This window comes from Ursus arctos, unplaced genomic scaffold (assembly GCF_023065955.2).
Source record: "Ursus arctos isolate Adak ecotype North America unplaced genomic scaffold, UrsArc2.0 scaffold_32, whole genome shotgun sequence".
NCBI lineage: Eukaryota > Metazoa > Chordata > Mammalia > Carnivora > Ursidae > Ursus > Ursus arctos.
The window spans coordinates 29,108,404-29,121,238 of NW_026623008.1; the positions used below are offsets into that span (position 1 = coordinate 29,108,404).

Genomic DNA, 12,835 nt, shown 5'->3' on the forward strand with positions numbered 1-12,835 from the left:
GCAAGAGCGGACGCTGAAAGCACAGTCCCTAAAATTTACAAAGTGATAAATCATACTCCAGCAAAACTTTAAAGCTCCTATTCTTCAAAAGATACTATTGAGAACATGAAAAGACAAGCAACAGACTAGGAGAAAATATTTGCAAGTCATATATCTGATAAAGGACTTATAATCAGAATATACATTATTATATATGGTAAAGAATATAATCCAATTTTTAAATGGGCAAAGATTTAAACATACTTTACCAAAGAAGATATGTGGATAGCAAACAAGCACATGAAAAGATAATCGCCATCATTGTTAGGAAATGCAAATTAAAAGCCAGCGGGAGGGGCACCTGGCTGACTCAGTCAGTGGAGCATGCAACTTTGGATCTCAAGGTTGTGAGTCTGAGTGCTGTGTTGGATATAGAGATTACTCAAAAATAAAATATTTATTTTTTATTTTTTAATTTTTTAAGTAGGCTCTACACCCAGCATGGAGCCCAACCCGGGACTTGAACTCACAACCCTGAGATGAAGACCTGAGCTGAGATCAAGAGTCAGCTGCTTAACCAATTGAGCCACCCAGGTGCCCCCAAAATAAAGTTTTTTAATATAAATCCATCCATCCATCCATCCATCCATCCATCCCAGTGAGATACCATCATACACCCAACAGACTGGCTGAAATTAAAAAGACTGATGATAGCAAGTGTTGTTGAGAATGTAGAGGACCTGGAACTCCTGGTGAAGGTGTAAAACGACCCTTGAACAACACGGGTTTGCATTGCTCAGGTCCACCCTTACACAGATTTTTTCCCAATAAATACAGTACAGTACTGTAAACGTCTTTTATCTTCCCTATGATTTTCTTTCTTTCTTTTTTTAGTAATCATACCCAACATGGGGCTCATGACCCCAAGATCAAGAGTCACATGCTCTTCTGACTGAGCCAGCAAGATGCCTCCTTTATGGTATTTTTTGTTTGGTTTTTTTTTTTTTTTAAGATTTTATTTATTTATTTGACAGAGAGAGACAGCCAGCGAGAGAGGGAACACAAGCAGGGGGAGTGGGAGAGGAAGAAGCAGTCTCCTAGCGGAGGAGCCTGATGTGGGGCTCGATCCCATAACGCCTGGGATCACACCCTGAGCGGAAGGCAGACGCTTAACGACTGCGCCACCCAGGCGCCCCTCTTTATGGTTTTCTTAACAATTTTTTTTCTAGCTTACTTTATTGTAAGAACACAGTACCTAATAACGTATACAAAATATGCGTTAATCAACTAGGTTATCGGTAAGGCTTTGGGTCGACAGTAGGCTGTTAGTAGTTAAGTTTTGGGAGAGTCAAACATTACATGCGGATTTTCAACTGTGTGGGGAGAATCAGTGCCCCTAACCCCCATGTTGTTCAAAGGTGAACTGTACTTTGTACCATATAACCTAACAATCCCACTTATAGATATATGTCCAAGAGATCAACACAGAAACTTCTACACAAATATTCATAGCAGTGTTATTCATAATAGCCAAAAAGTGAAGACAGCCCAAATGCCCATCAGGTGGCGAATGTGTAGAGAGAACGTGTAGCCACACCATGGAATATTGTCTAAGACTAAAAGGGAATGACGCACTGACATGTGCTACAGCGTCAACGAGCAATGAAAACAGTACACCAAGTGAAAAACGCCAATCAGAAGAGACCATATTTTGCACAATTCCGCTTGTATGAAATGTCCAGAATGGGCAAATCTGAAGAGACAGAAAGATTAGTGGTTGCCTAAGGCTGGGGAAGGGAGAATGGGGTGAAGAGTGGGGAGGGGTACAGGGTTTCTTTGGGGTACAAAAATGTTGTAAAATTCAATTGTGATGATAGGTATATAATCCTGTGAATTAAGCTTAAAAAATTGAATTAAATACTTAAATGAGTGAATTGTATGATATATGACTTATATCTCAGTAAAGCTATTTTAAAATGTTGGCGGTTTCTTAAAATTTAAACATACCCTCTGATAAGATCCGGCCATTCCATTCCTAGGTATTTACCCAGGAAAGCTGAAAACATTTGACTACACAAATACTTACACACAAATGTTCACAGAAGTTTCTTTGCAATAGCCCCAAACTGGAAACAACCCTAATGTCCATCAGTAAGTAGAAGGGACAATTTGTGGTATATGCCCACAATGAAATACCACTTGGCAATAAAAAGGAATCAACTGTTGATACACATAATAACAGGGATAAATCTCAAAATAATTATGCTGACAGAAGCCAGACAAAAATAGAGTACATGCTCTATGATTGCACTTACATAAAATTCTAGAAAAAACAAATTAATCTACAATGATCAGTAGTTGCCAGGGAAAGGACAGGGAGGGGCAGTAGAGAGCAATTCTCAGGGGTCACAAAGAAACTTTTTGGGGAGCGATGGATACATTAATTATCTTGATTGTGGTGACAGTTTCATGATTGTATACGCGCATCAAAATTATCACATACACTTTGAATATGTGCAGCTTATCATATGTCAGTTATCCCTCACCAAACAGAACGCAAAACAAAACAATAACAGATGCCGGGGCCGCATCCTCCAGGATCTGACTCAGTACGTCAGGGTGGGATCTGGAGGCTGTAGCTGTGACAAGCCCTCCAGGCGACCGTGGTCATCAGTCCGACTGGGGAACGCTGGGTGGGATTGCAGACAGACCAGCACTTCTGTCTTTAACATGCATACAGATCACTCTGGATTTGTTCACAGCAGATCTGGGTAGTGGGTCTGGTGTGGGGCCCAATACTCTGCATTTCTAGCGAGCTCCCGGGTGATACCAATGAGGCTAATCCACGGACCACGCTTTGCCAGGAGCAAGGATGGGGAAACTAAAGTTATCTGACATATCCAGGAATCTAGAAAAAAAGCAAAGCAAGAAAGACAGCGGGCAAGAGGAAACTTTAGAGGTGGTGGGTATGTTTATGAAACAGACTGCAGTGAGGATCTCATAGGTGTGTACGTATCTCCAAACTCCTCAAGTCATGCACATTAAATATGTACAGATTTGGGTATGTCAGTCATATGTCAGAAAAGTTAATAAAACATTTTACATCGAGTTCCCCTTAACCTCTTTATGTCTAACTTCTTTTTTGAACATTAGTAAGGATTATGCTTCCAAGATAAGGAAAGAAAAGAAAGGCAATGGGGCCACGTAGTGGAGGGTAATGAGCAATCTTGAATGTTTTGGCTTGCTTCTGGGCTCTGTGTTTTACGAAGGATCTAATCTGTGCTTGAGGAAGGTGACCCGGGCAGCAGTGTGAAGACCAGAATAGCAAAGACACACACCTGCCAGGAAGCTCCTGCAAAAATAGGCAGAGGGTGGGACAGATTCATCACGCTCTCTCCTCTCTCTCTCCGAAACTGGGGCAGGGCTGATTCCACAGGTCGAAATCAAGCTGCGGGGAAACCGTGCAGATGCCAGAGCCAGGAAGGACCTCACCAGTGCGGAGGCTTCCAAGGGCAGGAAAAACAGGTGCGTGCAGGACCCGAAGTAGAAGGTTGAAAAACAGGTTCCGCAAAAGTAGGAGGGAAGCAGACTGGGGAGCTATGTCACTGAGCATTGCCAAGTCTATCTCCTAAAGGCTTCCTGCTCTCCGGCCCCACTGCTCTAGGAGGCTAATAACAGTTTCATCAGTTAAAAAATGTTGAGCCCTGCAAAAGGTCGGATTGTGTCCCCCAAAAAAGATGTGTTGACGTTCTAACCCCAGCACCTAGAATGTGATATTATGTGGGAAGGGGATTGTTGCAGATATGATTAAGATGAGGTCATACTGGAGTATAGTGGGCCCCTCAACCTATATGACTGTGTCCTCATTAGAGGAAACAGGGAATGTGAAGGGAGAACTCTATGTGACGATGGAGGCAGAGCTCGAAGGGCTGCAGCTGCCAGCCAGGGAATGCCAAGGACTGACGGCCACCACCAGCAGCAGCTAGGGAGAAGCGAGGAAGGATTCTCCCACACAGGATCAGAGGAGGGAGCATGGCCCCATTGACACCTTGATTTCAGACTTCCACCCTAACTGTGAGATGGTACAGTTCTCTTGTTTAAACGACGCAGTCTGTGGTTCGTTATAGGAGCCCTAGGAAACGGATACAACCAGCCACACTGCAACATAGGTGTATTAACTTATTTGTAGGTTACATATATAAGTTCTACTGTACTAATGTGGTTTTTTTGATGGCAGGTACATTTTCTTGGTTTTCTTTCATATACTAATATGTTTTTTAATATAAAAATAGATTTTTTTAAGATTTTATTTATTTATTTGACAGAGAGAGCACAGCAGGGGGAGCAGCAGAGGGAGAGGGAGAAGCAGGCTCTCTTGTTGGGCAGATAGCCCAATGTGGAGCCGGATCCCAGGACCCTGGGATCATGACCTGAGCCGAAGGCAGACGCTTAACCAACTGAGCCACCCAGGCGTCCCTAGAAATAGAATTTTTAAAGGATGAAACATTGATTATACAATATTTTTAAAACATTTTTACTTTATTAATGGTACCAAAAAATGTGGGGGTTTTTTAAGATTTATTTTAGAGAGAGTGTGTGCGAGCGGGGAGAAGGGCAGAGGAAGACGGAGAAGCCTCAAGCAGAGTCCCCGCTGAGCATGGAGCCTAATATGGGACTCGATCTCACAACCCTGAGATCATAACCTGAGCGGAAATCAAGAGTCAGAGGCTTAACTGACTGAGCCACTCAGGCGCCCCTGGTACAAAAAGATGTTATCAACCATGAAAAGACAAGGAAGAGGGGCACCTCGATGGCTCAGATGGTTGGGCATCTGCCTTCGGCTCAGGTCATGATCCCGGGGACCTGAGATCGAGCCCTAGTCAAGTTCCTTGCTCAGCGGGGAGCCTGCTTCTTTCTCTCCCTCTGCCATTCCCTCCACTTGTGCCCTCTGGCTATCTCTGTCAAATAAATAAATAAAATCTTACAAAAGAAAAGAAAAGACAAGGGAGAAATTTAAATGCATGTTACTAAGTGAAAGCAGCCAATCTGACAAGGCGGTATGCTGTATGATTCCCACCATATGACATTCTGGAGAAGGCAAAACTACGGAGGCAGTGAAAGGATCAGGGGTTGCCAGGGAGTGGGTGTGGGGATGAACAGGTAGAACACAGAGGATTTTTAGGACAGTGGGAATACTCCGTATGATGCTGTAATGATGGATACATGTCATTACACATTTGTCCCAAACCATCGAATGTACTGTGCCAAGCGTGAACTTCTTTATGGACTTTGGGGGATTATGATGTGCCAGTGGAGGATTCATCCATCCATTGTAACAAATGCCCATCTGTTGGGGGATGTCGATAAAGGGGGGGGCGGGCTGTGCATGTTGTGGGGGCAGGGGGTTATGGGGACTCTCTGTGCCTTCCTCTCCATTTTTCTGTGAAGCTAAAACTGCTCTAAAAAAATAGTCTTTAATTTAAAAAAATCTTTCAATGAGCAGATTTATAAAATAAGCTTCATTATTTGTTTGAAAATCCTCATTAAATATCATAACCCTAAAGTACAAATATATACCTCTAAATTCAGGTATTTTCTATAGAAATGTTCTCTTACTCACTGTCATAGCCAAAATGTAAAGTTTAAAAATGACATGTAGTTTCCAATGGGAGAATTACATCATTGACTCTGCTTACTCCAATTATGAAAAAAAAAAAGTGTGTTGAAATTTAACTATTAATCCCCACCTTTCCTAGCATCAGTCATTTGTTCTTGCAAACTAATCATAAAGTGTTATGAGATATGTTTAAAACCCACTAAAACTCTTAACTGAGAAATTATAAAACCAATGAGGAAATTGTTTCCCCGCATTGTGTGAATTTCTAAGACTTGTTGCATCATTCCCAGCAGCAAAATCACACAATGAGAGAACGATTTCCAATTATTAGCTTTTAAAATGCCCTTTCAGAGCGTAAGTATTTTTGGAAAAGCAGTTACGTTCTTTCTGCTTGTATGAAAAATGCTATTATGTCGTCAAAGGAACATACTTTGCATTTGCTTTTTCAACAACGTCTGTTCGGTAGCATCCTACGGAAAGCCTTTTGTTACCACAGGGGGAGAAAAGTCAGCAAATCAGACACTCATCTTCTTGTAAAAGAAAAATGCACAGACTTTAAAATGAGCAAAAGATGAGAGGAATCTCTCTAACTGATTTCAAGACGTAACTGCATAGCTGCAGTGGTACTGGTGACATGGTACTGGCGCAGGGTAACACAGCGGTCCGTGGGACAAACAGAACCCGGGAAGAGCGCTCTCCAAACACAGCCAACTGACTTTTTCAAAGGTGCAAAAAATTTCAATGAAGGAAACAGAATTTTTAATAGATTGTTGCAAAGTCACTGGCTATTGAAAAAAAACCCAAAAGAACCTCAGTCTAAAGCTCACACCTTACACAAAAATGAGCCGACTCAAAACAGATCACACATTCCCTGTAAAGCATAAAACTGTAACTTTGACAGATAACGTAAGAGACAATCTTCAGGACCTCGGGCTCAGTCAAGAGTTCTTAGACATCACCAAGAGCACAATGCATAAAGGAAAAATTGGTAAATCAGACTTCATCAAAATTAAAAACTTTTGCTCCATGAAAGACTCCTTAAAACAGTGCAAAGACAACCGCACATCGAGAAAACTGTATCTGTCAACGACATATTCAATAAAGGACTGGGATCTAGGATATGTAAAGAACTCTCAGAACGCAATGGTTTAAAAAAAATCTAGTTAGAAAAAAAAGAAAGAAATCTAATGAGGAAGCGGGCAAAAGACATGAGCAGGCGTCTCACGAACGAGGTTATGCACAGTAAAAGGAGTTCAGCATCATTAGGCATTTGAGTAAAGCAAATTCAGGCCTCGGCGAGAGATCACCGCACGCTTCTGAGCACAACTGAAATGAGAAACGGCGACAACATGAATGCTGGTGAGGATGTGGAAAACGGAATTACTTCTACACTATTGGGGGGAATGTAAAATGGAACAGCCATTCTGGAAAACATGTTGGCTGGTTCTTAAAAAATTCAGTAGGCACTACCATACAACCTAAGAACTGTGCTCTGGGGCATTTATCCCAGAGAAATGAAAACTTCTGTTCATAAAACTCTGTACTTCTGTTCACAAAAACCTGTACACAAAGGTTTATAACAGCTTTATTTGTAATAGCCCCAAACTGGAAACAACCCAGACAGTCTCCAGTGAGTGAAGGGTTAAACAAACGGTGGTCCACCCATACCACGGGACAGAACTCCGATAAAAAGGAATGAAGTCTTGATGCATGCAACAACCTAGGCGGGTCTCCAGAGAGTCACGCTGCGTGAAGACAGCCAATCCCAGAGGCAATATCCTGTCATTCCATTTATACAACATGCTTGAAGTGAGAATTACAGAAACAGAGAACAGATTAGTGGTTGTCGGGGCGAAGGAGGGTGTAGGGGTGCGAAAGAAGAGCGTATGGCTGTAAAAATACAACGTGAGGTATCCTTGTTTTGCACCTTAATAGTATCAAGGTGGATATCCTGGTGGGGCTACTGTACTCGAATTTTGCAAGCTGTTACCATGGAGGGTAACTGGTTAAAGGATACGTGGGACCCCCCAGGCACTGATTTCTTACAACTGCAATATAAAAAAGTTTAATTTCCAGTAAATAAATAAATGGATGGATGGGTATTCTAGTATTTTCTGCTCAGACCAAAGTGGATCGTCTTAAGGCACACCCAATTTCGGAAATCACTGTGTAGTCCCTACTGAGCCTTTGGGCCCCTCTAGCTCTTCTCTACATTCTCTTCAAGCTGTCTCTCTTAAATGCAGATTTGCTCATATGACTTCCTAAGAACACTAGTCTGACACACTGGGCCTTCATGATCTGGCTGTTAAGTCTCCACCCGGATACCAAGTACACACAGCTTCCAGTTGGGCAAAACCCAGTCTGACTCGAGATACCTGAGGACAGGCACAATGACCTATCTCTATCTGCTGATCTTATCTCAAATATTTTAACTCTATTTTTTTAATGTTTTTTGTTTGTTCTGGTTTTTTTCAGTAATCTCTACAGCCAATGTGGGGCTCAAACTCACCATCCTAATATCAAGAGTAGCATGTTGTTCTGACTGAGCCAGCCAGGCACCCTTCTAACTTTCTTTCTTTCTTTCTTTCTTTCTTTCTTTCTTTCTTTCTTTCTTTCTTTCTTCTTTCTTTCTTTCTTTCTTTCTTTCTTTCTTTCTTTCTTTCTTTCTTTCTTTTTCTTTCTTTCTTTTTTAAAGCTTTATTTATTTAAGTAATCTCTACACCCTACGTGGGGCTTGAACTCATGACCCCGAGATCAAGAGTCGCATGCTTTTCTGATGGAGCCAGCCAGCTGCCCCTCATTAACTTATTTCTAATGCTTATCAGGTTCCCTAGCACATATTAGGAGCGCACTAAACCTTGATTTAAATGTTTATTACTCTTGGGGCGCCTGGGTGGCTCAGTCGTTAAGCGTCTGCCTTCAGCTCAGGGCGTGATCCCAGCGTTCTGGGATCGAGCCTGCTTCTTCCTCTCCCACTCCCCCTGCTTGTGTTCCCTCTCTCACTGGCTGTCTCTCTGTCTCTCAAATGAATAAATAAAATCTTTAAAAAAATAAAAATAAATGTTTATTACTCTTGCTTTGTGCATTGCCTAAGAGTGTGGAGGCACTGATTGTGTGTTACCCTAGGACACTAACCTGCAATCACTCCCGCCAGGTACACCAGCCCTACTCGGAGCCCTTTGTGGACCATTTCCAGGGGAATACCCAAAGCGAGCTGCATAATGAGATTCCCCACGATGTGCTGCACTCTGCGGAGACAAACACAGTAGTCAAACATCATGACGAACCCACACAGTTCCTTCTCTGGCACATGAACAAGCATTGGTGTATTGTTACCAGTTCAAATTCTATTTTCTAATTTTTTAGGTGACTTTTTTTTTTTTAAATAAAATCTCAACAGGGAGCCTCAATATGTAAAACAGATAAAAGGACATTTTGGGCGTATACACTTATTTTATAAGTTCTCTTTTAGAACAGTGACTGACAACATCAAACAGAGGGATGAGGAGGGCTTAAGGAACAGAAACCTGAAATTAGGCATAGATGACAACTGCCATCTTATGTCAGCCCTGCATCTGATTTTGTTTCGGTTGCACAGTATTGAGAAAATCCTAATTCACGCATATCGAGTTTAAGTTTCGGTAGTTTTGTTTTGTTTTTTTAAAGTAGGCTCCACACCCAACATGGGGCTGGAACTCTCGACCCTGAGATCCAGAGTCGCCCGTGCTACCATCTAAGCCAGCCGGGCACCCCAAATTTCAATAGGGTTTTAAACAAGTGCTCTTGCGATCTTAGGATATTCTTTAATAAAACAGAGATGGCAAGAGAAGCCCCATCCCTGGTTCTACATTACAAAGTTGAGGGGTGCCTGGGTGGCTCAGTTGGTGAAGCGTCAGCCTTCGGCTGGGGTTGTGATCCTAGGGTCCTGGGATCGAGCCCTGCATCGGGCTCCCGGCTAAGCAGGGAGACTGCTTCTCTCCCTCTGCTGCTCCCCCTGCTTGTGCTCTCTCTTGCGCGCTATCTATCTTTGTCAAATAAATAATTAAAATCTTAAAAAAAAAGGTTGAAAAAGCAGTTTGCCAAAATGAAAAAGAAAATTCATCCAGTAACACTAGCTAAAGTTAGTATCTCCCATGTACTACCGTTTGGTATAGAAGTTATTTGCATGTAGGTGATTTTTTATTCCAGTTTTTAAAGAGGTAAAAATATTTTTAAATAAAGCTCATGCTCTTTTACCTGTCAAACCCCACAGGTGTCTCTGCAGATTCTCTGAATGTATTTTGGCACATTCCCACAGTACAGTCATCCTTAATTTACTTGCTATATAGCACAAGGCTTTTTTTTTTTTTTTAAGATTTTATTTATCCATCTGACAGAGATAGAGACAGCCAGCAAGAGAGGGAACACAAGCAGGGGGAGCGGGAGAGGAAGAAGCAGGCTCCCAGCAGAGGAGCCCGATGTGGGGCTCGATCCCAGAACGCCGGGACCACGCCCTGAGCCGAAGGCAGACGCTTAACCGCTGTGCCACCCAGGCGCCCCAAGTCTTTTTTTTTTAATAAGATTTTATCTATTTATTTGACAGAGAGAGACAGCCAGCGAGAGAGGGAACACAAGCCAGGGGAATGGGAGAGGAAGCAGCAGGCTCCCAGCAGGGCAGGGAGCCCGATGCGGGGCTCAATCCCAGGACTCTGGGACCACGCCCTGGGCCGAAGGCAGACGCTTAACGACTGAGCCACCCAGGTGCCCCAAGGCTTTTTTTTTTTTTTTTAAGAGATTTCAGGTTAAACCAAAAAGTTAAAAAACGAAATAGGTGTCGGATATTTCACAATGTGTAGCAGCTTTCATACTAGCCTTAAGGATTGTGTTTTGCATTATAATTTACTTAACAAATACCCAGCAGAGGTTCTGTGGGCAGAGCCTACAAAACAGATTACTTACCTTCATGGCCACATGCACACGCAGCCACCACTATCACTGCCCAAGTCATCTTCAAAGACACACAAGAAGTAACATGTAATTCACAAAATAGTCCAGCAAGGGCAGTTACGCTAGTCTTACAGAGACGTCGGACATAAAGAGTATTTGGAAATATGTGCACTTTGTGAATTTGAGCCAAGTCAGTGGAAGCCATCCCATTCTGTCCTTTGGGAACAGCTTGAGAACGAAGTGACCAGTAGCACCAAAAACCCCAAAGAATCACCCTCAGCATTCTTTCTGCTAACTCAAGAGTAGAAATGGCATAAGGACGAGATCCTGTCATATACCGGAATAGAAGTACTAACTTTTTTCATCCAAATTGTATCTGCCCTTCCAGGTCCAGCTTGAATCCATGTCATCTGGAAAACCATCACCATTCTGAGCTTTCTGTCTTTCTGTCTGTATTGCAGTAACTAATCCCACATTCATCTCCTTACCACCTGCCTGCCTCCTCTAGTGAGGCCCCAAGAGCTCACGGTTGACTCCGCCAGCCTCTCCTAGCTAGGGGTAGCCATGGCCGTGGTTCTGGCCAATGAAATGCAGGTCAGAGCAGCACCAATGAGAAACTAGTAAGAGAGCTTCTTTCCTGACAAAAGGGATGGATGTCCCCAGTACCTGGTCCTACCCTTCCCCTTCCTGCTTTTAATACCCAGCTACAGCTGCCAACTTGCAACCATGAGAGAAAGGTCAAGGGAAAAGCCGAGATACCAGCACAGAACCAAGAGTCTCGGCTTCATGAAACTGATGAGCTAACCGCATACGTCGGGGCTGCTTATATGATAAAGAATTAACCTCCACTTGTTTAGGCCCCCGTTAGGTTTTTTGGTTACTTTCGGGCAAAAGCCTTCAGAACTTCTACAACCGCACGTGTGAGCTGTCCCACACAGCCTTGAGAATTCCTTCTGAGGGCCTTACTATGTGTCAGGCACTGCAAAAATTACATTATAACCACTGTCTCATTTAATCACAGCAACCTTATGAGGTAGGTACTAGTACCTCCTTTTACAGATGTGGAAACTGAGGCACAAAGAAGTTAAGTCACTACTGCATGGCCTCGCATTACTATTTAACTGGCTGTTCGCCCTTGTAATTCTAAAGTCCTTGAGTGCAGGAACCACATTTGTTCAGAACATGTTAAATGAAAAACCAAACTGAAAGTATCCATAGAAACTGGGCAACGAGCAATTTTGTCCTTATTTGTCAAGCCTCTGAGCCCTGTGCCCTGCCGCGGATGCCTATTTAGCCAGTGGCCAGAGTCATCCTTCAAGGTCCAGGGCTGGGTAGGTCACACAGACGAAGCTGGCCTCATCTGAACCCCCAGGAGTCCACTGGAGAGGGGGACCAGCAGCAAGCTGCTCACTGCCTGCAGTGGGCATAGCGAATCCTGGGTTCTGAGCAAATTCGTAGAAGACTATTAGCATATAAGGAGCTATAACTGAAAGGCGGGCACTGCATTGCCCATTGCTCGTATTATTCCAGATGGACAACAGTATTATACACTCAACAAAGTGCTCACGAATTAATTCTTTTTAAGCGTGTGGCGGGGGTAGGGAGGGAGGGACTCATGATTCATATCGTGAAAGGAACACCAAACAACTAGGGGAACAGAAGTGTGGTTTAGTAATGATTGGGTCTCTTCTCATTGAAATCCCTATATAAATACCAGTATCAGGCAGTCATAACACAATATAAAGGACGCCGGACCGGAAGTTAGCACGAAGGGGCTGAGGTTCCAGCTCTTCAACTTAGCCACGTGACATGGAGCGAGAGTAACCACATCCCCAAAGCCTCAAACACAGAACGGCAGGAGTGATACCTGCCTCCTAGGGTTGCTGAGGATCAAACAAGATTCGGGACATGGACGTGCCTTATCAATAAGAAAGCACCGACCAAATGTTGGGGGTTACGAGTGCTCGCGGTCACCTCCGACATCAGCGACTTAATATCATTCCTTACCCAGCATGGACCAGCATATAGGAGACAAACCTCCAGGCTTGCTCCCTCTTCTCGGGACTGTAGATAAAGGGGCTCTCCAGGATGCCTGTGTCCAGGGTGATCCACTGTTTCTGAGGCTTCCACACAGCATAGTATATAAACACTGCCAGCTGCCAGGGAGGGCACACAGGAATGTTAGCCACCATCTGCAGAGGGGGGCCCTACTAAAGCCCACCGGCACTACTGCCTTGCTTTCAAAGGATCAGCTCCGAAGCGGGCCCCGCTGTAGCATGTGCTCGGAAGATGACGGGACTTAAACGTCCTTGC

At 43.5% G+C, this 12,835-nt stretch overlaps 1 protein-coding gene and 1 long non-coding RNA gene across 4 annotated transcripts in view; one reads left to right on the forward strand and one right to left on the reverse strand.

Moving 5' to 3' along the window:
- LOC130542273 (uncharacterized) overlaps positions 1 to 12,835 on the forward strand; it is a 53,330-nt gene that overhangs the window by 24,238 nt on the left and 16,257 nt on the right. Inside the window, exons 2-3 of one of the 3 annotated variants that reach the window (XR_008956730.1) lie at positions 464 to 3,504; positions 6,093 to 8,657. This is a non-coding gene — a long non-coding RNA (uncharacterized LOC130542273). Of the gene's footprint in view, positions 1 to 463; positions 8,658 to 12,835 lie in introns of those variants that run through there. The other 2 variants (XR_008956729.1, XR_008956728.1) reach the window with 2 other exon arrangements.
- RHBDL2 (rhomboid like 2) overlaps positions 1 to 12,835 on the reverse strand; it is a 51,095-nt gene that overhangs the window by 11,921 nt on the left and 26,339 nt on the right. Inside the window, exons 3-4 of the mRNA XM_057305154.1 lie at positions 12,530 to 12,678; positions 8,732 to 8,844 (exon numbers count right to left, since the gene is read on the reverse strand). Of these exons, the coding sequence (XP_057161137.1) occupies positions 8,732 to 8,844; positions 12,530 to 12,678 (262 nt within the window). The remainder of the gene's footprint in view (positions 1 to 8,731; positions 8,845 to 12,529; positions 12,679 to 12,835) is intronic.